General features: G+C 39.1%; 1 protein-coding gene across 2 annotated transcripts; it reads right to left on the bottom strand.

Moving 5' to 3' along the window:
- Positions 1-467: 467 nt before the first annotated feature.
- On the bottom strand, positions 468-26,357 carry gpt2 (glutamic-pyruvate transaminase (alanine aminotransferase) 2). 2 transcript variants are annotated; one of them, XM_002931670.5, is made up of 11 exons: positions 25,149-26,357; positions 18,736-18,825; positions 17,530-17,638; positions 14,919-15,052; positions 13,975-14,218; positions 12,911-12,990; positions 10,867-11,003; positions 9,257-9,431; positions 7,961-8,116; positions 4,611-4,723; positions 468-4,465 (listed from the first exon to the last, which is right to left on the bottom strand). In XM_002931670.5, exons 1-11 carry the CDS (start codon positions 25,434-25,436, stop codon positions 4,375-4,377), a joined length of 1,617 nt encoding a protein of 538 aa, XP_002931716.2. In that variant the 5' UTR covers positions 25,437-26,357; the 3' UTR covers positions 468-4,374. The 2 variants fall into 2 exon arrangements, with proteins under 2 accessions (XP_002931716.2, XP_031756678.1); XM_031900818.1 differs by having other exon boundaries at positions 25,679-25,892.
- Positions 26,358-27,156: the final 799 nt, after the last annotated feature.

Genomic DNA, 27,156 nt, shown 5'->3' with positions numbered 1-27,156 from the left:
TGTTTATGGCAATGGTACACATTCACAAGTCTGGGCTAATTGTGAGACTGATCTCGTGTTTTTAACTAACTAATGCCCCCTGCTGGGGATGTTTGTATATCGAACTGTGCATGTGTGTATATGTGTTTTCTTTTAGTCAGTGCTAAAGTAGATGTCAATAGCATGTTCCTATTCAGTGAAAATTTAAGCTGTCATCTCCTGCCATTTCCCAAATTATAAAGCTGAATTTAATTTGACTGAGCTCTGCTTTGCAAACACATGGATGTAAAGGTAAAACTGGTCTATATATAGTTACTGCTCTGCCACATCAATTTTAGGGAAGATGCAAACAGTAACATTTTGCTGCTTAGTACAGGCAGAACCTGACTGTTTGCATCTGTCCTAAATGGATATTGGCAAAGCTGTATCTCTATAGAGACTGGCATACTAAATATACATGTACCTCTATAGAAAAATACAACTTACCGTACATAGATATATCAACTTTTATTTGAGAAATCATTTCATACTACCAACAAGAAAATTACAGCACCCTTACAGCATATATAATCTTCACTAAAGGGCAGATTTAACAATGTTATCTCATTACCATTAAAAAAATCTCCTGCAGTTCGAGATTTTTATTTAGCAATTTTTCTTCTTTCCCAATTAAAGGATCTAAGAGCTCAAACCTCCCAAAACCTATACAAGCCAATTGGAAAATCAGTCCCCACAACTGTACCTTTTGTTTGTTGGAGCCCCCTCTCTGCTACAGGCACCTGACTGTAGTACCCCCTGTATCCATGATGGTGGCCCTGCTCATGCATGAGACATAGCAAGAAATAAAGTAGAATGATTGATAAATCAGCCCCTTAGTTTACACAAAGCAATGTAACAGCATTTTGTTAGTTAATAAATAAGACCACTGATGTTTTCTTTAAAATGTTGACTGCTATTGACTGCTACCTGTTTGCAATAAAAATGCAAATATTGGGTTTAACTATATACCATTTTCAGTTTGCAAACTAAAAGTAAAGACCTATTGAAACACTGCTTAGAATAATTCTATCTATAACATACTGAAAGTTCATACACAGAAGAATATCCATGTACATAGTTTACAGTCCAATCTCTTAAAGTGGGCATGTGTTACAGCTCTGACCCACAGATCAGAAAGTAAAAATGCAGCTCTGTCTGCATTGTGTATCACAGACCATAGAAAGATTTCTATGCTGATTTAGAGTTAGTATGTTATGGTAGATTTGCAACAAAGTACGCTTCATTTCTTGTACAGCAAATACAAACCATGCAGTCAGCAAACTAAACTAGTAGTAGGAATAGTAGTAGTAATTGGCTGCCAAGGTGCAGAAATGATTGCCATTGACCCTTTCTGCATCTACAGTTTGCTTGTATATTCTGCCCTATATTTTTGAGATCATATTCAGTTATATGTTTCTTTTGGCAACATATTCTAGACAAAGTATGTAAGATACTTCAGCTTGAATGTACAATGAGTTAAACAGTCACTGAAGGCTGAAATTATACCTTTGTTGTACAAAGCAGTGCCAATTTCCTTTTCAGGCACATTGGCTGTGTAAGTTATGTGTGGGACTGGAAATACCCAGTGGAGCTCAGTTGAGTTTTATTGCAGCAGTATTCAACACAACCTTCAAACTGGAGATTTTCTGTTAATGTAGCAACATTGTACATGAATATAGGATTGGCAAGTTTCACCAAGTCAACTTAGAAAGACCGAGAATAATGTAGTGCAGCTGGATATCTTGTGGATATGCAGTCTATAAGTGGGAAGAGGCAATATGCGTTTCCACTCTGCTGTGAAACTACAAAGAATAAAGTAACAGTAAAAAAAACGTATTCTCACTTTGTAAACAGTCCATCAGTTCAATTTAGGAAACATAAATATACAGTATGCGTTAAAAAAATTTAAGGATTACAGTTTTATAGCTCACAATGCCTTTTGACTACTAGGGGTAGGTCAATTCATATGGATGGAAGTACATGTAACATTCTAGCTGATATTCATGTGCAAGAAACCTGGCTCTAAATCAACGTGGGAAGAACAATGCATTTGAGACTCAGCATTAAATGTGCATCAGCTACAGCCAGGCAGGTGTGGAATAAGGGGCATATTTATCAAATATCTGTTTAAAAGAAAAAGAGAGGTCATGTACATCCTCAAGTGCAGCCAACAAAGTGCAATTTCAAGTGCAATAGCCATGTTGTTTTCCACAATGCAGAGTTGCTATCCAGAATTCCAGCATTATTGCAGTCCCAAGGTGGCTTTGCGTCTGACTCGCCAAAATTTCATGGAAACTGCATGGAATTTTGGCTGGCATCATGTGTTATTTCATTAAAGGACGAGAAAAAGTTTAATTGTTGGCAAGCACCAATTTGTTAGGCATCCCCCAAACATTTTAATTGCTAGACTGGTGCTCCACTGACCATGGTTCTATTATTGTGAGCCGTACTTTCATTGTCCCTGAGATACCATGCTGCTGACCTGGGATGTAGGCATATGCTGTAGAGCAAAGGTTCAGCTTTTAGCTGCACATGTGCCCAGCCCAACCCAGCAAGGCATTCCTTAGTGAGGCAACAAGTTGGTGGTGTGTACTTACTTAAATAGTACCCAGGGCCGGTGTGTTTTGTATATGTACTACAATTGCAACTTCTGAAATTCTTTAAGATGCCCCAGTTTTAATAGTATTACCGGTAAGTACTTGAAACCCAGAAACTTGTTTAGAATCTTATCATTCAGAATACAAAGTTGAGGACACATTGTGTCACATAATTGAGCAGCACTACAACATACCAGCTACCTGTGTCTCCCAAAAGGCAGTATAATATAAAAGTAATTAATTCAGTGGTTAACTGCTACTTAGTTACTACAGTAATAATACAGAAGGATTGTATTTTAATACTAATGACACTAGAATATTAGTTTCATGGCCACAGCAGCACTGCACACTGCAGTGGGAATATAAGGTCTGCAGGTCTCCACTTGGATAGTGGTGGTCCATAATCATAAGTAATGCACTTAGGTGTTCAAAATAAGTCCAGACCATAAAAAAACAAAACAAAAACACATAGGGCTTAATCCATGTAATGGCAAAGAACAGAACTTTAAGGATCAGGAATGTGAAGGATTATATAGACAGGGTGGTGTGCAAAGAGAAAAAGTGAAAGCAAGACAAATAAGGTTAACTGGATATGTTTGTAATATAAAAAGTATGGCACTGGAAGTTCGGAAACCGTGTAGCTAGGGGATCTAAGCTCAGTGCTCTTAAGAACAGCCAATAAAGAACTTAAGAACAGCCAATAAAGAACTGTAAACTCACAGCATCACTATTTGAAGACTCCAAGCTATGTAGTTTTACCATCTTGGAGTCAAAGCTGTTGTTTATGTACTTCATAGAAACTTTGTGGGGGATTTTATGCTCTGTAGCCCATTTGAATGGCACAGGTTTTTGCTAAAGGCACACACTGGACACTGTACAGAAAACATGCTTTGCATTCTATTTGCTTTAGAATAAAGGAGGTATCTGGTTTTGTGGGGGGATAAATGTTATTCAAATCGGAGTTAAGTGAAGTTGTTAAATAAATCCTCTAAAATAACATTACCCAGTTAATGAAGTAACATTACCTATAAACTGGCAAAAATAGATCAAAATGTTCCTGAATATAACATAAGTCCAATAACCAAAATGGTGAGTGGTATTCTACAGCACAGAAGATTTCGGAATGGGTGGGCCATAAGGTTATGAAAAATACATTTGAAAAATTGTCAGGGCAAACTCAAATCTTCTCCCTCATCCACAAAGCCAGCTATTCAATTCTCCACTTTGCAGAATATTTTCCTGGTATTCCCTAAGGTTAGCATCTTAGAGAATGTGAAAGTTGAACCCTTAATGCCATTCTCTTATCATAGAAATATGGCTCTGTAAATCAATCATACAAAAATGTTGTGTTTAGATAATACTGAGTTCATGTTTTTCCCAACATTACTCTTCGATGAGACATGAGAAAATAACCTAATATAGATCCACAAAGCTTTAAGCACTTTCACAAGGAAATCTTTCATAATAGTATGGATTTAAAGAGAATGTTAGAGGGCGTGTGTTTTTTCATTTTTCAAAGTGTCATGTAAAACTAGACAAATGTTGATTTTTGGCTTATTCTATCAAACAGTTCTGTCTGTATCAGAATCATTTAAGATTCCTTATCTTACTGGCAAGCTGGTACAGTCCTAATATTAAGCCCCTTGTTACTTAAAAGCCCACAACCTGCTTCTCTATGTTTTGTTGCAGCACAAGGATTAGTGAGTGCCAATGTTCTCAGTCTAATTCTCATTGGTAAGATCATTGCCACTGCAGCTTCTCATGCATAGTCTTCAAGGAATCGCATATGGAAGTCTTTAACCTTCTGTAACAGAATCTTCAGTTTTTCTACAGGAGGAAGTATGGTCATTCTAAAAATAAGAGTGAAAATAAATTAGTACACTATTACAATCAAAATGTGTTTTTCACAATTGCTAAAGTTTTATGCTGATAAATAAATACACTATAAACTCTTCAGGGCTGAAAAAAAAATCTTTCTGGTGTCTTGTATTCTACCTAAAATGATGGGTTCCTTCTTTCTGGCCAAATCCACTGCCTGGGACAACACAGATGCCAGTTTCCTCCAACAGGCACATACAGTAATACATGTCAGGAGCCATTTGGTGTTCCTGTGGTGGGGTGATAATAATCAATTAGGTGGTATGCTACAAATTCAACAAAAAAAGATAAGTTAGTGATACAAAAACTGAAATATATATAACATTTTAAATAAAATACTAGCAAAATTAGTGTTCTTGCATTTTGTCTCACTTCTAGTAGTAGGCACCCTAAGTAACTCTTGATTACTTTTCTTACATTAAATGAATGGCACCCTTCTTTCGGAAATTATTTTTTATGACAACACTTTAGATCTATTCTGTTTTATCTCAGGCTTCACTTAATTAATTTAATTCTCTTGACATAGTAAATTATCGGAATTACAAACCCAGAACATACTTTTTGTATTTAGACCAATCACAGTCTTGAACTCCCTCATTTTCTGAGTTATCATTCCAAATAAAACCCACCTTTTCTGGTTAGTTTTTATTTTATGGCAAGCCTATTTTATTCCTGATATTTGGGCTGGCATGGATTCTGCTTTTGCCTTAACAGCACTTTAAGCATTTGTATCATTACAAATCTACTATTGTCAGATGGCATCATTATAATTAAAGTGCCAAGTGCCACTGTCTGAATCATATATCCAGTAAAAGAATTCAGTTAATAAGAAGAAGCTGTGGCTTTGAGATCACCATATGTGGATTAAACCGAAGTTCTTTTAAAAGTGCATTTTAAAAGGCAATTTAGTCCAACTGTTAAACCTTAAAGGAACAGTAACACCAAAAAATTAAAGAGTTTTAAAGTAAAAGAAATATAATTTTTGTTGCCCTGCACTGGTAAAAGTTGTGTGTTTGCTACAGTAACACTACTATAGTTTATATATAATAAGCTGCTGTGTAGCCCTGGGGGCAGCCATTCAAGCTGGAAAAAAGGAGAAAAGGCACAGGTTACATAGCAGATAACGGATAAGCTCTGTAGAATACAATAGTGTTTTATCTGTTATCTGCTAAGTGCCTGTGCCTTTTCTCCTTTTTTCCAGCTTGAATGGCTGCCCCCAGGGCTACACAGCAGCTTATTATATATAAACTATAGTAGTGTTACTGTAGCAAACACACAACTTTTACCAGTGCAGGGCAACAAAAATTATATGGCTGCCCCCATGGCTACACAGCTGCATTCTTTATATAAACCATAGTAGTGTTTCTGAGGCAAACACCCCAGTTGTACCAGTGCAGGGCAGCACTACATTATATTGGAATTTCTTTTATACACTTGAATTTTTTGGTGTTACTGTTCCTTTAAAGGGGAGGCTTAAACTGAAACAGTTGCAAACTTTCCTGTAGCTTGGTACAAATCCTTGCATCAGGCCAATACTTGGCTTTAAGTGATACTGACACTAAAAAACTACTCTTCAAAATATTAATGTACACATAGGCGGAGGATGACTTTTGTGTTTGGGGAGGCTAAAGATGGCACATACACAGACTGACCTACAGCTAATGTGACACTTAGTGGATTCGCTGCTGGCGTAAAAAGTTAACCTCCCAACTACCTCTTGCCGTTCCCACTGACTCCCAGGGATACTGTACAAAAGTGCGGGTGCTTTTTTTTTTTACCCTAAAATGTTTAGTATGTAAAAGTATTCATACGTGCACTTCTGTTAGGGGATCTGCAAACATTTGTGTTTGTGATCAGTTAGCTTAAAGGGGTAGTTCGCATTCGAATTCACTTTTATTTTTAATGGTTTTTCAGTTATTTAGCTTTTTGTTCAGCAGCTCTCAATTTGGTATTTCAGCAGCTATCTGGTTGCTAGGGTCTTATTTACCCTAGCAACCAGGTAGTGGTTTAAACAAGAGATGGGAATATGAATAGTTAAGGGGCCTACTTGGAAAAATAAGTAATACAAAATTATAATAATAATAAAATTGTAGCCTCAAAGAGCAATATTTTTTGACCCCCATTTGAAATCTGTATAGAGGCAGAAGAGAGGCAAATTATTCAAAAAAATTAATTAGGAAGACCAATTATAAAGGTGCTAGGAATAGGCCATTTTATAACATACTAAAGGTTAACTTAAAAGTGAACCACCCCTTTAGATGTGTTTTTGTTAGTTTTATAGCAAGAAAGGCAGTGGATACTGACTCCCCATTATAAACAGTGAGACGCAGTCCTTATTTACAAAACCAGCACATTATATACAGTGAAACACAGTGGGTACGGATGGCAGATATTCAGGCCCTGGCACTATAACACTGGCACTGATACACAACATTGGCCCCACTGTAACTTACTATAAATGAACAAAACAATGACAAAAAAAAAAAAATAGTAAGTGCAAAAAACAACAACAAATATATAAACACACAATGTTAACTTACCCTCCATGTGTTAGGGTAGGGGATAGATTATAAATTATTATAGATGTCAGGTCAGGCAAAAAACAATTTAATGTCAGCTAGTGATTCTTTAGAACTGCATAGTACCTGTGTATAGTACCTGTGTATAGTACCTGTGTATAGTACCTGTGTATAGTACCTGTGTATAGTACCTGTGGGATGAAAACTGCAGCAAAAGTTGAGAGTTGGTTCTTAGGTAAAGTTATAGCTGCAGATTCTTCTTTTCAGTCTTCATTTCCAGTTTGCAAAATCTCCCGATCCCTGTGTGCATCTGTGCTCTGATTGGTCAAAGAAAGATCCAATCGGAGCATAGCAAAACGGGGAACTCATTTCCAGGACAGTGCCGAAACGGAGTAAGGTTCTTTTTTGTTTTGTTTTTTTTTTAATGTGCCAAGCAGGTTTGGGGAGGCTTAGCCTCCCCTAGCCTTATGGAAAATCCGCCTATGAATGTACATAAAAAATACCTATAGGTCATGTTGATCGTTTTTCAACGATAGAACTGCTTTGTAAGTAATTGTTACTTGAAGTTCCTAAACCTGACTGTTTTGCCAGCCTGACTGTCCCTTCTCAACCTGTCAGTTATAGCTTCTAATGGTAATGGACTACTGCTGCACAAATATGGCAGCCCCCTCATAGAGGAACAATGGGGATCAGTTAGGTATTGTTAAAGCATCGGGCAAATACTTTTATGGCAAAATTATACATTTATAAAATTACAAATGCAAAGAATGTTATGATATGATGTAAAAAAAAGGTTTAAGTTCTGGTGCATCTAAAACTTCACTTCTTTCAGAAGTAGCCTTTCTTTTACAAAATATTACTTTCACAGCTAAGAAAAGATTCTAGTTTAAAAAGGCAGATTTACAACATAACATATTTCTTATATGCCCAATTGAAGGCTCCACTGACCTTTGCCTTTTCAATAGCTTTATCTGGGATGAAGATTCTCGGAAAGGCATACATGGCTCCCTGCAGTGGATTGCACTTAATGCCTGGCACTTGGTTAAACAATTCTTCTGTCAGCTCAGCCTTCTCTGCAAGATTACACAGAATAGCATCCTTTTCCTGTAAGAACATAGGGTAAACAAATTAATGTCTAGTTCTGTCCTTCCTCATTACATTAGTTGGTAAACTGATATTTGAAGTGATTCAGGATAAGGTATAAATATTTGAAGTTTAAGGGTGGTTAATTAAGTCAAGACAAATTTACTTAACTCTGAAGCACAAAGGCAATCAGGTAGTCCTACTTATTTTAGTGCCATCCAACTTCTGTGGTACAGAATTTTTCTGGCCTATGTGGTAGAAGGCCGATAATGAAAACTAGGGTTGACCACTCCAAGTTTTTATATTACAATGAATAATTATAAGGAAGATAAAGACAAGCCTCTATTGTGGTTTTTAAATCAACTGCAATCATTTAAAAAAAAAAAAAAAAAACGAACAAAAAAAAAAAAATAGAATTCTAATAGCTCCTTTAACACCAACTCTGTTGTCATATAAGCTTACTGGTAGTTTCCAAAGCATTGGAAGCTTCAGTTAGCATAAAGTGGCTGTGCTTATATAAATAAATAAAAAAATTGATTATTTGAGATGGGGCTTAACACACTTTGATTGAAAACTCTGTAAAATGTTTGGAAAGACGGAAATAGATAGATTGTGGAGATATTCCCACTCTCTCACTTTGGCTATCGAAAGTCTCGGAACAATTTTTGCCCTTTGAGAACGCACGTCAGGGCAATTGTGGAGTCAGTAATTGTGTTTTTTTAATATACACACAATAAGTAAGCGTTTGGCCATTTTGTAAACTTAAATATAAATACATTTTAAATTTCCTTGATTCCTTTCTCAGCATCATTTTTATCTAGCCTCTCCAATATAAGCATTAGGGAAGGTTATAATTGTGACCACAGCCCCTTGGTTCCTGCCTTCTCAAACTTTCTGATGTCACAATGAAATAAGCAATATAAAATATTCTTTTAGTGTGGTTTTGACTACCATACTCATGACCAATTCACACATTTTTAATAACAAAACATTTATTTTTTCAATTCTTTAAAATTGGCCTTTTGGTTGTATTTTGGGTCCTTACTGAATAGACATTTTGTTGATGTGCATACAGTATATAGTTCTTGCCATTTATAAAAAAAAAAAAAAAAAAAACCTTTGAATTCTTCAGCTCTAGACTAAGTATAGATCTGCACTTACTCTTATGAACTGTTCATAAGATTCTTCTCCAGGCTGTGGTGGATTCACTACAACATCCATAGCGGCCTGGCCTGACACTGGTGGGCACAGGCGAACAGAAAGCAATTTCACCAGCTGCGCTGTAATATCTGGGTGCAGGTTCACTACCTCCATATAGCCTCCTCTGTAGCCACACCTAAGAACACAATTAAGATAAATCCAATACATGTTAGAATAGCTTAAAGACTAACTTAATATTAAGATTAAATGACTTATTCACAACCACAGACTATTTACTCTATTCCAGTTTAAAGGCAAGATGAACTGCATCCCACACTATGTACAAACAATAAAGCGAGTAATATACAGTAAATACCCTATCTCTAAAATTTGATTGTTAAAAAGATAAATGTTTTCTCAAAGGATGGACTAATTTCCTAGCACAAACTTATTATTATTCCAAGAAGGATGAACCTAGCAGTAAAGGGTAGAATATACTGTTGTAATTACATCTCCAGATTTCTTGAGGCTTATATTATTTAAACATTGAAATTGACATCCTGTAATTCTGGGGAGCAAATTCCAACCGCAGACCTCAGTTTTGAACAGATTCTTGACAAGTTTTAGAAGGAGCATTTACATATTCAGAATTATTACAGTTTTGTTGCATAATACATTTCGGAAAAAAACATGCATTTTTTTATGCTACTTTTAGTGCTAAAAAAATCAGATTTGAGACTTTTAGTAAATGCCCCCCATAGTATCACAAATCATCTTTTCTTGGCAGGTATGTTGGCTATCTTCTAGAAGCATATACTAAACTAAATTAGTAATTAAGATAGGACAAAATTATTAACTGATAAAGACAACCTACATTTTACCCTGTAATTAAGGCATTGTAGTTCAGCACAATTTATTTTGGGGAAGTTTAGTGCCATGAACAAAAACTGCATTTTAACAATTTTGTTTGTAATTTCATGCCAGGGTTTGCCTTGTTCAGGTGGCACACCAGTGCAGAGCAGTGTGTGTAAATATGAACAAGGTGCCATGCAGTGTTTCAATGCATAAAGAACAGAGGACTTTTGGCTGGCAAATGTCTGGCATTAGCTATATAACTCCTTTGCCCTATCGAGTCAGCTTCTCCAAATTACTAGAGCTGATAATATACAGATATAAATATATATGAAAGGTGATGCCGCTTACTAATAAACAGCTATGCCTAAACAAGTGTCGCTCTGTGCTTACTCATTTTGTAGCTGACATCCTAAAAGAACATGGTTAAGTTTACCTAGTTTATTAGATGCTATTCTGCAGGCCAGGGGAAAGGCTTTGGTTGTGGGTGCAATGTTTAGCCAACACACGAGTATCTCTTCCAGCATGAAACACCTAAGTAATATATCCCTAAAAAACAAACTAAAATTTCCTTTTTCTAGTTATAAATTGTCTATTTGATCAGAGTGTCCACCCACTCTTATCCACAGATTCCAAGCATCCACACTCTTGCTAAGCCATGTCAGGGTACTTTCTTCTAGAACTTTACTTCATCTTGATCTTCAGAATAAAAATATTGTAATCATCACACCCTAATAGTTATATAAGTATTCTTATGACTGGATAGACTTATGACTTACTCTCCCATATATCCTTTTGAGGTTGAGTGGAAAGAGGCAAGCTCCACATTGTTGAAATATTCTGGCCCCATATCATACAGGACTTTCTTGAAAGAGTAAAACTGGCAGCTTTTGGAGTATATATTATCCTGATAGACCTGAAAGACAAAATTCATACATGAAGAAAATGCTGTGTTTAGCATACAGTCCTATAGTCTTTTTTAGGGATGCACTAAATCAAATACCGAATCCTCCCCCAAAAGATTTGGAGGAATATTGAACAATTCAAAACCAAAACTTGCTAATAAAAACCAAGAAAAACTTAAAACTATTTTTTTTTATTTGGTGTCAGTTCAAATTTAAAGCTGGATGCTATGGATTTAAACATTGAAACCACTGTATTCAGGAAGACCTGTGCGGGTAATTCCCTTTTGAGGGCTGACTCTTGTCACCCTGGTCACATTTTTAGGGGAATTCCCTTAGGACAATTTTACAGGCTTCACAGAAATTGCAGTACAGATGAGGCTTTTCTTCAACGAGCCTGTTTTTTACGTAACAGGTTTCTAGACCGTGGATATACTATGAGGTCCCTCTTGACAGCTTTTACAAAAGCCTTCAGGATGGACAGATCTTCCTTACTTGAGGATAGGACTGGTGACAGGGCTAGGAGAGATAAGAACAGTAATACACCGATATTTATAACTACTTTTAGTAATCAGTTTTATAAGATTAGGGGCGTAATTGATAACCTCATACCCATTCTCTATAATGACCCACAATTGGCGCAGATCCTGCAAGAGGGATGCAAATTTGTTGCACGGAAGGCTCCCACTTTGGGTAATGCCCTTTCCCCCACCCTATGGAAATCACAGCCAAGTAAGTCCTCCTGGCTAATGACCAAGGGTACATATATTTGTGGTGCACGCAGGTGCATCACTTGTACTTATGTGAAAAAGTCTACGAACTTTCGGAGTTCGGTGACAGGCAGGTCTTTTGATATGCGCGTGTATGCGAATTGCAACACACAACATGTTGTGTATCTACTGACTTGCCTGCATTGTAACATCCAGTATGTTGGTTGTACCGTTCGATCTTTAAAATGCAGGATGCGTGAGCACATTAGACACATTGTCTCTAGAAATAGTAACAGTCCCATTGGTAGACACTTCATACAATGTTGCCAAGCAGATCCTTCTTTTTTACAAATTCAGGTCACTGACAGGGTTTTCCCCGATGAAAGAGGATCAGATATGTACACTAAACTTTTACATCTTGAAGTAAAGTGGATTTTTATCTTGAATACTCGTTATCCAAAGGGCCTGAATTCTATTTTTGATATTAGTTGCTATGTTTAAAATGTGACATTTTGTTGATTTTTGTATAAATCTTGATTTGTTTAATTATTATTATTATTACTTCCTTTACATTTATGTGTATTATGAAGAGGTTTGCTATGAATCTCTCAACTCGATTTACTTTTCCAGGTTTTACTTTATCCAATTAACTGTGGGTGTGGTCTATCCATGTCCATTACAGGTCTGTAACTATTTAAATGTTTTGAGTTCAGTGTATGTTCTGCCTATGATTAAGTGTGCAAGTGCACGAAATGCGTCAGGTGTTCCGATTTTAATGGAATAATAAAGATCGAGTTTTAGTGAACCTCCTGTGTCCGGTGTGTTTGGAGCTTCTTTGTTTATGTATGATTTTGCCTTCCCAGCTACGGGTTCGGGGCTTTGAGCACCCGGACCACTTCTGGACTGCGTGAGCTTTATTGTTTTGCTTTCTCTATTCTACTTAAATTAAGCCATTTTTTGACCGGATTGGGATTTTGGTCTAGACTACTTATGTGACAGACCCGGGGTTTACACACCCGGGTCTTTATATCGTATTTGGTACGGATACTTTTACTATTCCCTATCCCATTCTTTAAGGCGTTTCAGTTTACTCTTATTTATTATTTAGATTTACTTTTCTTTTTTTTTATGTATTTGTTTGTTTGAATTGAACAAAGAATTCATACAAATTCAAATCCTGGATTCCATGTATCCCTAGATTTTTCACATACCTCATCTGCAAGAAGAAACAGTCCCTCCTCCAAGGCAAAATGGATTACCTCTTCAATACAATGTTTACTCTGTACTTGACCTAAACAAGAAAAAGAAAACAGACTTTCATAATTGCTTTACTTCATAGGCTTGCACCACGCACAGTCAGCTATTATAAAAGAACAGATTCCTTTATTTTAGGCAATGCAGTTGCCACATACAAACAGTGTCAGATTTGTGTCACATACAAAAAAATTATATCTAAAGGGAAGTGCAAATGCATCAAATCACAGTGCTTACTGTATATACAGATTAAAGTATCAGCCACCATTAATTGCCCAAGAAACCATACACTGTGTGTGATGAATTATTAACACCACATGTGAGTGGCAACTTACAATATAGTGCATCAATATAAAATACTTCAATCCTCTGGTACCTCCTGGACCCCTGATGTCATCGGGCTGGGGACTCAGAACCAAAGAATTGCATACATTTTTAGTAGGAACAAACACAAAGCATAATCATTGTACTTACAAAGTTAAAAGTATAATAAGATGCATAATTAATGACAAAATCTGACAAAAATCTGAAGCCTGCTTATATTTAATGGAATACATTACTTTATTCAAATTGATTAATCTAGTTTCTGGTTTAATGTCTAATGGTACCAAACTTTTTCTTCACCACTGATTTTCGTTGGCAGAGGAACGCCCAAAACTGCCATTGTCACCTGCCATTTGCTTTATTGGCAACACCCTATCTTACAAGATTTGGTCACTCAAGTACAGATTTTGAGGAGAAAATCCATTTAAAAGTATAATCAGACCATTACAGTGGCTGGTGGCACAGATGGCTTCACCCATTCCTCTGCCTGTGAAAGTACACTGGTACACCATTAGCCTCAGTATAAAATCTCATCATACATACACAGGTGGAGAAGATGCTTAGTTTGCTTTTAGTTTGATGGAAATTTACATTATTTTGCCATTTACCAAGATACTCATAAATAATATGCCATTTTTCTGTGAGATTTTAAAATTCCAGATTGAGTTAGTATGTTCTATGATTAGGGAATACACACCTGTTGGGTTTCCAGGATTGATGATACACAGCACCTTAGGACTGCAGTATTCCTTGGCACGGTAAAAGGCTCTTCGTAACTCATTAACATCCAGTGCCCAACAATTTTCTTCATCAAGATAGTAATTCACCTGTATGGCATCCAGCTCAGAGATAGCAGCAGAGTACAACGGGTATTGTGGAATTGGAATCATAACACCAGTTCTTGACTGCCCCTCTCCTGACACAAGAATCTTCAGGATGCTCTGCAAACAGTAGGAGATTCACTGAGTAACACAACTAGGAATAAAAGAGTTTAATACTGAGGAACCTTTTTATTGAATTTATTCTGCAATCAAAGGTGGAATGTTCTAGGTAATTTTTTTAAAGGACAATAACAGCAATTTAGTTGTAAACCAGTTCACCCTTTCATTTACACAACTGCATTTACAAGACTAATATACTTAGGGACATATTTATCAAAGGGTAAAACACAGGTCGCCTTCATTTGCCAGAGGGAAATTTCTTATCTTTCTGACCTAATTACATAGGATTTTAGGAAAGTAAAATGTGCCTTTGGCAAACTGTGGCAAGTTCTGTTTCATTCTTTAATAAATATGCCCCTATGTCTGAACTACAACAATGGACAAGATTTGCAAACCAGAGCAATTTTCAGACAAAACAACTGTCCGTATTCTCAGTAGGAATAAATACTGTAACCGGCGTTTAAGGTGCAGGTCACCTTAAAATTACAGTTTTATGTACAGTGAAATTCTTAGACAATGTGCACGTGGTCATCACTTTTATGTAGTAGTTGCAAAATTTGCATTTTCAGACTGAGGCCTTTCTCCAGCCTGAAATTAAGATTCTATAGGTGACAGTGGTAACCAGAAAGCAACATTTTTTTTTGTTATTAATATTTTTCTGTCAGTCCCACTGTAATTTAACTTCAGCAAGCCCACTCACAGATATTCCATCACTTGCTCCAGTGGTTAGATAAATATTATCCGGGTGTGCAGGAACACCTTCATCGCGTTTCTCAATGAACTTGGCAACATCTTCTCGAATGCAGTTCACTCCTTGGCTTGCACTGTAGGAACCTTAATAACAAAATAAAGCCTTACACATCTTCTAATTACATGCTTTTAAAATACAGATATCTCTAGTAACACCAAAGCTGGCCATACAAGTAAAGATCTTCTTGTCTGGTCAGGTGGTGGGCCAAACCTGGCTGACCTGATTGTTGGGTTAACAGGTCTGCATGGCTGGCCAATGTAGTCTTGGCAGGAAAGGTCTGCATCAATGACAGTCCTCACCCAAAGGCTCTTTAATTGTTTTGGGAATCTAATAATTAATGAATCATAGATGTGTCATAGATGTTTCAGTGGTATGTGAATGGACACTGTTGAACTCACACTGACACACCGTACGTTATGTAGGAGTATAACTGAAGCTGTTCTTATGCAAAATTGCCCCCATACTTTATACTTGTGGCAAAAGTCGCTCCTTGCACTTCTGTATAGTTAGTTGTGCTAGGTGCCGTCCATCCCTTGCTGCCTCCATTTCCAATATTGGCAGAGACCACCTATTGACACAGACAAATCAAAGAGCCACAAAAATAGCTCCAAAGGTGGCAGAAGCTCCAGGGTTTCCTCAAAAACCTGCATCAATTGCCAAAACTAACATGCACCTAAAGAATCTGGTGCATACATTTTTGGTTGGGACACAACAATCTTTTGTTCTCTTCATAGTGGTATAGTCAATCTTCAGTTAAACCGGGTATAATGAATTTTTATTTTTAATGTAGATCTTGTCTTTCCTGTAAAGGATCAGTTTACCCTATTCCTATTGTGGTTCATTGTATTTTTTCATCACTGTTCAGTAAAACATAGTGACACTGGATTACTTTGCACAGGTAGCAATATTTAATGGCATGTTTATTTATATGGGCAACAACAACCACAATGGTTCTGACAATGTAATCATAGGGGCTGATTTACTAAGACATGATTTCGAATCCAAATTGGAAAAATTCCGATTGGAAATGAACATTTTGCGACTTTTTCGGTAATTTTGCGATTTTTTCATATTTTTTGCGATTTTTACGGCGTCTTTACGATTTTTGCGTAAAAACGCGAGTTTTTTGTAGCCATTACGAAAGTTGCGCAAAGTCGCAATTTTTTCGTAGCGTTAACACTTGCGTGCAAAGTCGCGCCTTTTTCGTAGCATTAAAACTTAAAAGGCGCGACGTTTCGCGCAAGTTTTAACGCTACGAAAAAATCGCGACTTTTGCGCAACTTTCGTAATGGCTACGAAAAACTCGCGTTTTTACGCAAAAATCGTAAAGACGCCGGAAAAATCGAAAAAAATACGAAAAAAAATCGCAAAATTAGCGATCATTACGAAAAAAACGCAATCGGACGCATTCGGCCCGTTCATGGGTTAGTAAATGTGCCCCTTAGTGTTTACAGCCTACTAAAATGTTCCCTTAAAACATGGCGAGATAGTGGAATGCTTTCTGGAAACTGGAAAGCAAACTGAAAGTATAAGACAACACGTGGCATGGATAGTAAAGAAGCTGACCGTAGAACAGAAAGAGTTAAACTACCAAGTGATATTGGCCCCCTGTTTAAAAAGTTTGAGGACCCCTGTTTTAGGGTGAAGATACATGGAGCTACTTAGTAGGAGCTACTTGTCACAGCTACTAAACGCCAGAAAATACCCTGCCATAGACAATACTGAGACTTGCCTCTGCTAAAACACACGTAGATACAATTATCAGTAAATTATCAGTATTGTCTATTTTAGTAGCAGTGACAAGTAGCTGTTACTAGTAGCTCTGTGTGTCTTCACCCTTTGAGTGCATGTCCACGCTCCTTAAACCAACAAAGTTATGGTTTAATTCTGTTAAAGCAGCAAGACAAAGCTTGTTTAGCTCATTGCATGTGGTATAATTGAGCTCCTAGTTAATTCTTTTATATACAGACACACCTCATAGTTTGGGCAACACCTGCATATTAATAACTCCTGCAGGGTTGTGCAATTTCTTTTTCAGTCAATATAAATACCATTCTGTTCTGAATGTTCAATAAGGCCCAAGACATTCACTTCTTACACTTATAGGAACAGTGACATCAAAAAATTCAAGTGTATAAAAGAAATTCCAATATAATATACTGTTGCCCTGCACTGGTACAACTGGTGTGTTTGCCTCAGAAACACTACTATAGTTTATATAAAGAAAAATGCTGTGTAGCCATGGGGGCAGCCATTCAAAGGAGAAAAGGCACAGGTTACATAGCAGATAACAGATAAAACACTATTGTATTATACAGAGTTTATCTGTTATCTGCTATGTAACCTGTGCCTTTTCTCCTTTTTTCCAGCTTGAATGGCTGCCCCCATGACTACACAGCAGGGTATTTAAATAAGCTATAGTAGTGTTACTGTAGCAAACACACCAGTTTTACCAGTGCAGGGCAATGGTACATTATATTTCATTTACTTTAAAAAGTTTTAATTTTTTGGTGTAACTGTTCCTTTAATAAGGCAGGGGAAACAGCATAATTATTCTCACCCAAACTTTGTCCACTGCAGGATTCCAAGATACGTCTTGCTCTTCTCTTTGCATCCTTTGGGAAACTGGGATTGTCCAATAGATCTGGATAGGTGCACAGAGCTACCACCTGCACCAAAAAAAAAAAATAGAGACATACGTTTGGCAGATTAAGGAGGACAGACTTTAATTCTGTTAACAAATAATGTCTCAAATTATACTTTTGTTTAACAGGCAACTATTTGTATATGCTACACTATGCAAACAAACGGAGTCCCCATTCTAAGAAAATGAACATAATGGTGTTGGATTTAAGCCATTTAAAGTAAATGCAAACCACAATGTAAGAACCATGCTTCAACATGCTATTTTAATCCTGTTACAACAATAAAGCTCCTGATTTTATCACTACCCTGCAGTTCCTGCTTGTGAAGAGCCCTTCCTTTGCATTAAAGGGAAAATATAATAAGCAGGATTTGTGTCACACAATATCCCTTAGGGAAATTACACAGGGCTGTTTCAGGTGCTTTGAGAGTTGGCCAAAAAATGTATATGTATATATTTCTAAATATATAATTTTTTAATATACCCTTTATAATATTGTTCGTCATTTGTCAATCATAAAATAATAATTTTTACTGCTAACGAATAAGATTAATTGCTGACTTTTAAAAACAGTAAGTTAAGGTCCATTAATCAGTGATGGTATAATACTGAAAATAAAATGCCACATTTGTAGCAGCTTTTTGAGCCTTTATCCATTAGGAAATCAGTGATTTTGGCTCATTAGGGCTTATTTACTGTAGTGCAATTACAAATACAGTATGAATTGTTTTAACTGGCTAACGATAAAGGTGAGGGTGCAATGGAATTATGGGTGAGGCCCTAAAATATATTTCTGCCTGGGGTCTAGGGGTTATTGGTGCTTCTCTGTCAACTAACACATCTTTGGCACATATCTATTGTCAAGAGTAGCATTTGTACTCACATTTTATTTTCAACACATAGAAAAAAAAAAATGTTTATACATACATTACTGAATATTGGTCTTAGAATTAAATGAAATTGGACACTCTGGATAACTCTGTATGTACATGTGTTGCCAGTTCATGAAAAGAATTAAAGGAGAACACAGGACATGACCAGCAAAATATCTATGTAACTTGTGAAAGCCTTATCTGATTTGCATCACATACAGTAGAAGATAAATATAGAACAGTGATATACCTGTCTTAGAAATGTAATTGGTTGCTGTCCCATTGCATGAGCATCTCCGATGTTAGCTTTGATCACCTCATCAAATGGTTTTTTGACCCCCTAAGGTGAAAAAACAAATAAAAAATCTGTTAATATCAGAACCTGCATCAGATATTCCTTCACTTAAGGTGGCCATACACGAGCAGATCCGCTCGCTTGGCGATGTCACCAAGCGAGTGGATCTTCCCCCGATATCCCCACCTACGGGTGGGCGATATCGGGGACCATTTAGGTAAAAAAAATAATAATCCGATCGTTTGGCCCTGGGGCCAAACGATCGGATTATGTGGGCGGCAATGGGGCAGTCGGATCGGGGACCGCATCAACGAGCCGATGCGGTCCCCGATCCGACCAGATTTTCTAACCTGGCCGATCGAGATCTAGCCAATTTCAGGCCAGATATCGGTCGGCCAGGCCGCTCTGCTCTCCCCATACACGGGCCGATTAGCTGCCGAATCGGTCCAAGGGACCGATATCGGCAGCTATAGTCGGCCCGTGTATGGCCACCTTAAGTATACACGTGGAGCTAAATAAATCTAAATATACATACATGAAGCTTTCAGTGTTCCACAATGTGAAATCCACAAGACCTGACATGGAGCTATTAACACTTACGGCAAAAAAATTAGTAGATATCGAAGCCCTAGGCAGACACATTTCTGCTCAGATCACCCAGCTTACATGCCTTCTGGGTCATCTGGAACCCCTCTCTTTTGAGGTCATGTGCTTTTACAGAACAGACCAAATTGTGATGCAGGGAATTCTGACGCAAGGGTTAGGGTGCCGGACCTGGATATCAGTTCTTAAAGGAGAAGGAAAGGCTAAGTCACTTGGGGGTGCCAAAATGTTAAGCACCCCCAAGTGACTTAGATTGCTTACCTTCTACCCCGGGCTGGTGCCCCTGTTAGGAGAAAAAAGCACCAGCCCGGGGTACCTGTAGCGAGCGCTTCCTCCTTCCTCTCTCTTCTCCAGGCGAAATCCGTCGGCCGGCACATGCGCAGTAGAGTAAAAAGCCGACTTTGTTTTTTAAGTTCGGCTTTTCACTCTACGCGCGGCGCTCCAGGAAGTAGGAAGTGATCACTGCTACCCCGGGCTGGTGCTGTTTTCTCCGTACAGGGGCACCAGCCCGGGGTATGAGGTGAGCGATCTAAGTCACTTGGGGGTGCCTAACATTTTGGCACCCCCAAGTGACTTAGCCTTTCCTTCTCCTTTAAGTTATATTTAAAGGCTTGAAGGAAAGGCTAAAATGAAAACTATACTAATATATATTATATATATATATATATATATAAATATATATATATATATATATATATATATACACTTAACCAACAAATAGCTTATATTATTGTTAAGTGAACTATTAAAAAATCTCACCAAACTGGAATATATATATCAGTAAATATTGCCCTTTTACAGAGTACAGAGGTACAGAGGGTGGTTGTTAATGGTACATTCTCTACTTGGAATAAGGTCCTCAGTGGGGTCCCTCAGGGTTCTGTACTGGGTCCACTTTTGTTTAATTTGTTCATAAATGACTTAGGGGAGGGTATTATGAGTAATGTATCAGTGTTTGCAGATGACACAAAACTCTGCAGACCAGTCAATACTATCCAGGATGTGACATCCCTGCAGCAGGATCTTGACCAACTGGCAATCTGGGCAGCTAAGTGGCAGATGAGATTTAATGTGGATAAATGTAAGGTCATGCACCTGGGATGTAAAAATATGCAAGCCCCGTATACCCTTAATGGGACTGCACTAGGCAAATCCATAATGGAGAAGGACCTTGGAGTCCTTGTAGATAATAAACTTGGCTGTAGCAAGCAATGCCAGGCAGCAGCTGCAAGGGCAAACAAGGTTTTGAGCTGTATTAAAAGGGGTATAGATTCACGGGAGGAGGGGGTTATTCTTCCCCTTTACAGAGCGCTGGTAAGGCCCCATCTAGAATATGCTGTTCAGTTTTGGTCTCCAGTGCTCAAACGGGACATTATTGAGTTAGAGAGGGTCCAGAGAAGGGCAACTAAGCTGGTAAAGGGTATGGGAAGTCTCAGTTATGAAGAAAGACTGGCCAAGTTGGGTCTGTTTACACTGGAGAAGAGACGCTTAAGAGGTGACATGATAACTATGTATAAATATATAAAGGGATCATATAATAACCTCTCTAATGTTTTATTTACCAGTAGGTCCTTCCAACGGACACGAGGGCACCCACTTCGTTTAGAAGAAGGGAGGTTCCATTTAAATATTCGGAAAGGTTTTTTTACTGTGAGAGCTGTGAAGTTGTGGAATTCCCTCCCCGAATCAGTCGTGCTGGCTGATACATTATATAACTTTAAGAAGGGGCTGGATGGATTCTTAGCAAGTGAGGGAATACAGGGGTATGGGAGATAGCTCTTAGTACTAGTTGATCCAGGGACTGGTCCGATTGCCATCTTGGAGTCAGGAAGGAATTTTTTCCCCTCTGCGGCAAATTAGAGAGGCTTCAGATGGGGTTTTTTTGCCTTCCTCTGGATCAACTAGTAGTTAGGCAGGTTATATATAGGCATTATGGTTGAACTTGATGGACATATGTCTTTTTTCAACCCAACTTACTATGTTACTATGTTACATCCTTTCCCTTGATCCACCATTTAGTGATGGGCTTTCTGCTCTCAGATCACATAACCAGAAATAATGCAGCTCTAACTGTAACAGGAAGAAGTGTGGAAGTAAAAGGCAGAACTCTGTCCATTGATTGGCTAATGTGCCTAGCATGTATGTCTTGTATGCCTTGGCTTGTTTGTGTGCACTGTGAATCCTATGATCCCAGGGGGCAGCCCATAATTCTTAAAATGGCATTTTTTTTTTATTTAGGCTTACCCAATAGCACATACTACTAAAAAAATTAAAAAAAAAAAGTATATTTTTATGAAAATGGTTTATTTAGATGAAACAGGGTGTTATATATGAGCTTGTTTATGCAATATATTTTTATAGAGACCTACATTGTTTGGGGGTATAGTTTTCCTTTAAAGGGGTTGTTCACCTTCAATGTCTTATTTGGCACCAGCGAGCCAGAAAATGCATTTAATGGTAAATTATACCTTTTAAATCAGTCCTGCTGGCTCACTGGTCAGTTTTCTGAAGGGATGGGAGTGGCCTATTTTGAACCTGACACACTGAGAACTTCCTATATGCTTACATCATCATGTCCAGGCTTTGCCCTTATTTTTTTCCTATTGGATCAATTAATTGTGCATTCTAACCAGCTACAAAAATTGAAAGCTCATTGTTTAATTTCTTCCTTGTAATGGCATAGTTAAAGAGACTCAGCATACCATAAATCAGGGATGGGCAAACTACGGCCCGCGGGCCACATCCGGCCCATCAGCCCTTTTAATCCGGCCCGCCGTCTCCGGCCCCCTTAAAAGAATTACGGGCTCTGATTGGTTGTGCCCCGTGCATGCGCACAGCGTCAGCACGCACGGGGCGCAACCATATAAAAGAATGCAATGGGGAGCCGGGGAACCAAAGGACGGGATGGAGGAAGCAGCGGGTCGCTGGGGAGGAGCTGAGAGGCCCCATAATTTTTGATGGCAGCCCCGGGCGTAACGCAGTCCCGGCCCGGTCCGGCCCGTATGTTAATTAATGTGGCCCCTGAGCTAAAAAGTTTGCCCACCCCTGCCATAAATCCAACATACTGTAAAGGTCCCCATACACTATAAGATCCGCTCGCTTGGCGATGTCACCAAGCGAGTGGATCTTCACCCGATATCCCCACCTACGGGTGGGCGATATCGGGGGGCATGTAGGCGGCAATGGGGCAGACTGTTCGGGGACCACATCAACGAGCCGATGCAGTCCCCGATCCGACTGGATTTTCTAACCTGGCCGATCGATATCTGCCCAATTTTAGGCCAGATATCGGTCAGCCAGGCCCCTCGGTTCTGCCCCTACACGGGCAGATAAGCTGCCGAATCGGTCCAAGGGACCGATATCGGCAGCAACTATCTGCCCGTGTATGGGGACCTTTATGTTACAGCACTTTGTCACATGCATAGGAAGTAATGTCAGACTGACAGGAGATACAACCAATACAAGTTAAGTCTGCTGCCAGTAATATGTGTAACACCATATAAGGAAGTAAAAAGATCAACTGTAATGTTTATAGGGGGTCACTGAATATCGCTCTAAAAGTCTAGGAATTTTACCCTGGTATAAACAGACAAAGAAAAAAAAAACAGATTGAAAAAAAAAATGTATATTTATATATAAACAGAACAGAATAAAAAATAAAAGTATAAAATACAGAAGAAGCTGTACTGGTTATGTGTATGAAAGCCCCTTTTGAATATAGGTCTCTAAGTCCTATTACAGTGCTTGTAAATACTACTCTCAGCTGGAAGAGTTGCATAACCTGAGAAGGAATGACCCCTCAGCTACATAGCGGACCGCAGGTCATAAATCTAATAAGCAGATGAAAGTTAAGGCAAACAGATATGAAATAGTAGAAGGAAGTGATATAGATATTGCATCACTTTTCATGCCAAAATAAAGACAGCTTGCTGGAGAAGCCCTGAAGAGGTAACAACATAATGTGGACACAGATGGAAGTGTGTTTTTAAACTGTGGGGGGCCTCTGCATATACCAAATGCTCTGAATTTTTTATGTATGTAAAAAAGTTAATCTTTGAGAGTATTGCAATATAATGTTAAAAGATAGATAGATGATAGATAGATGATAGATATTAGAGTGTAGGGGGGACACAGGGAAAATGTACAAACTCCTTGCAGATAGAGCCCAGGGTGGAATTGAACCTAAGATGCTTGAAAGGTAGCAGTGCCAATCTTTTAGCCACTGGGGAACATTAACTAAAAAATTGAGCTTCACCCTGGAAAGCTTCACCATACTTGGTGCAAAGCTCTTTTGGGCAGGGCTCTCTTCACCTCTTGTTTCGTTTGTTGATTGCTTTATATGTTACTCTGTATGTCCAATGTATGAAACCCACTTATTGTACAGCGCTGCGGAATATGTTGGCGCTTTATAAATAAATGTTAATAATAATAACAACTTTGCAGGTGTTAATTTGCAGTGATGCTTAAAGGACAAGGAAAGGCTAAGTCACTTGGGGGCGCCAAAATGTTAGGCACCCCCAAGTGACTTTAATCGCTTACCTTGTACTCCCGGGGTACCTGTAACGAGCGCTTCCTCCTTTGTTTTGGCTTTGGCTTTTTTTTGGCCCCACGAATTTGATTTTGGGGGTCAGGTCGGGGTATGTATGGTAGCATTTAGACACCTACTTCTGTTCAGAGAGCATTAGGAATAGTGGCTGGCTGAATACCAACATTTCCTAAATCAACAATTAATAGACACTGGGTGGGTGAGGGAACAATGAGTGGGAGAGAGGTTCCAGGTTGGTTACTTAGGGGGTGACGATGGGGAGCACATCTGGACTCAAAAGAGGTTCTGGCATTTCAAGTACACAGAGTTCCAATGTCAGATATCTTGTGACAGCACCACATTTGTGGTTGAACACCAGATATCCAATCAGCATTGTCCTAGGCACGCCTTCCTTCGACCCCTCCTACAATCTGATTGGTGCATGTGTATAGACTATTGCACATGTATAGAATAGATTGGAGAAAGCCACCACCCCTCAGCTCCACCGCCAGCTTCTGCAGCAAAGAATCTTCTCTTTTAAAGCTGTTGCTTATGATTGCAGACACAAATTTTAAGGCTACTCACTTTGAAATAGCCAATTTGAAAATTAAATATAAGATTGTTATAAACAGAAAAAATGTTCAGAGAAGCACTCAGTTTAAGTTCACATGTCATTTCATCATTAATGAGGGGTTTCCGGTAACAGTTTTCTGGAGTAGCAGGGTGATGGGACACAAGCAGTTAGTGATGCTTTCACTAGTAATGCTTTCTCTCTGGGTATTAGTGATGGGCATTAGAGGGAATTTTGGAGGTGACATCAACGGGCACTGGTGGGCACTGTAGAGGTGGCACCAGTGGGCACTGTAGAGATGGCACCAGTGGGCAATGTAGAGGTGGCACCAGTGGGCACTGTAGAGATGGCACCAGTGGGCAATGTAGAAGTGGCACCAGTGGGCAATGTAGAAGTGGCACCAGTGGGCAATGTAGAAGTGGCACCAGTGGGCAATGTAGAGGTGGTACCAGTGGGCAATGTAGAAGTGGCACCAGTGGGCAATGTAGAAGTGGCACCAGTGGGCAATGTAGAAGTGGCACCAGTGGGCAATGTAGAAGTGGCACCAGTGGGCAATGTAGAAGTGGCACCAGTGGGCAATGTAGAAGTGGCACCAGTGGGCAATGTAGAAGTGGCACCAGTGGGCAATGTAGAAGTGGCACCAGTGGGCACTGTAGAGGTGGTACTCACATTTTGCAGCTCTTTCTCTATCTCTCCAGCTTTCAGTACAATGGGACCGCGAACCGCATACTCTACTGCCCGAACTTGAGGGTTCATGGACTGCAAGGTAAGAATCTTCCGGCGGACTCTCCCACTCACGGCATGGTGCACTGCGGGCGCCTCCACCGCGCTGCAATAAGGTGACTGCCCCAAAACTGCCATCCTCCGTTGCCCATTACGCGATTGCCTGTGCCACTCACACCCCCTTCCCCATGCCACCCGTCTGCCGAACAATTGGATCACACACCCGCCTGCCATCCCGAATGTGTCCTCTTCTTCCCACACCCACCAAGTCTGCTTTATACTGTCTAGAGGCAGGGGATGCCACGTTGTTCTAAGTCTCCAAGAATGGATGATTCTATGACGCGGGGGAACTTTAGTTCCGTGTATAAATTGTCACCGCCTGAAGCTATAGGCTGAAACAGCGGATCCCCTCTCACTGCTTGTGCCCCGACCCACTATATACTAAGGTTCAATATTCCCACAGAGATCCCAATCACCTGAAGCGAATCGCTAAGAAACGCAGAGAAAAGATGAAGCCGCAGAGTTCTACGGGAGATGTAGTTATAATGTACACGAGGTACCAAAAGAACTGCGCGGGTTCGAACTACAAAACCCAGTGTGCACCTCGGGGATACGAGGTTTGGCGGGTATTCCTTCTAACTAAAGAATGACTGGGAGGAAGGATCCCAAATCGTTACTAGCTGACATATTACTGTACTGGGAGAGGTGCAGCTGTCAGTGCCTTTATTGTATGGGCAGTAATGAGTAAACGCCCCTTCTGCCTAACTAGCAAAATGTACAGCTGTTGTTACATTCCTGTTACATCTTATAGTATCATACAAAACTGCTAAACAGGTTTGGTTATAATAACTTTCAACGGGGGTATCCCTAAATCTATTAAAAACAACACAAGTGCATGATTTATACTATAAACTTCCAAAGTTGTATGCTGGTATGGAGCCACCTTGCCTCTCCTGGATCTGTAATAGCATGAAGTGCACTAGCTTTCCAATCTGCAGCCAGTCAAAGCCATGCAATCCATTACTAAATATATAATACTGGCATAGTGTAGCTCTCTTCAGCTAACATGCTTGTCCTGTAAAAATAAGGATAGTTGAAGTCACAAAAACATTCTATGACAATTTATCAGCACAAGTTTACAGGTCAAATTGTTACAGTTCTAATATCCTCATGTATAATGTGTAACCTGTGTAAAATAAAAAAAATAATAATATACCCCCGCATTTAAAAACATTTCCTCATAGCTCTATGGCTTCCATAAAACACCCAGCCTTATGGCATGGAATTCCACTTCTAATATCTTTATATTTGAAACAGGTGAAGGATGTATTATTCCCTGTATATTGCTCATTTAACTACAATATATATATTGAAAAATTAATAGATAAATACAAATTATAACAATAAATACAAGGTACTGCAATAAGTTAAGAGTCAAAGCAAGAGGATAGAGGTCCCTGTCCCATAGAGCTTACAATCTAAATGGGAGGGTAGCTTACAGACAGAAACAGGCACATATAAGTGCTGTAGGTTACAGTGGGTGACATTGCAATATAAGTGCTAGTTCCCAGATCTGGTGCTGTGCAAGTGCTCCAAGAGGTAGTCTTTAAGTTTAGTTTTAAAAAGACTGGGGGAGAATTCTCTCTGGAGGAAATCAGGGAGGGCATTCCAAATGTAATTGTCAGCAAGGCAGAAAGGCGGCTCACAAGTAAGAAAGGTTGGGGACCCCTGCTCTATTTTATTTGTGGCTATGTGTGGAAAATGTACCTGTAGAGCAGAGTTTTTGGTTGGTTGGTCTAAATAGGTCAGCGGGGCCAACAAGGGCACTGGGTTTTTTCCTTGGGTCCTGCCAACAGAGTACGACCATGCAGGGGCGGGCCAAGCCGTCCGGGCGCCCTAGGCAACCCGGTCGGCCACCTCGCCCGCCCCGCCCCCTCCGTTGGCGCGCATGCGC

The sequence above is a fragment of the Xenopus tropicalis genome, chromosome 4, assembly GCF_000004195.4.
Source record: "Xenopus tropicalis strain Nigerian chromosome 4, UCB_Xtro_10.0, whole genome shotgun sequence".
Taxonomy (NCBI): domain Eukaryota; kingdom Metazoa; phylum Chordata; class Amphibia; order Anura; family Pipidae; genus Xenopus; species Xenopus tropicalis.
This window is presented reverse-complemented; position numbering and strand designations above follow the sequence as displayed.

Coding starts and splice junctions, on each gene's coding strand:
- gpt2 (XM_002931670.5), bottom strand. CDS start 25,436: ATGGCAGGCGGGTGTGTGATCCAATTGTTCGGCAGACGGGTGGCATGG. Junction 14,219..14,918: donor GAGCAAGTGATGGAATATCT/GTGAGTGGGCTT, acceptor TACTGTTTGCAG/AGCATCCTGAAGATTCTTGT. Junction 11,004..12,910: donor TGTTTCTTCTTGCAGATGAG/GTATGTGAAAAA, acceptor TTTGTCTTTCAG/GTCTATCAGGATAATATATA.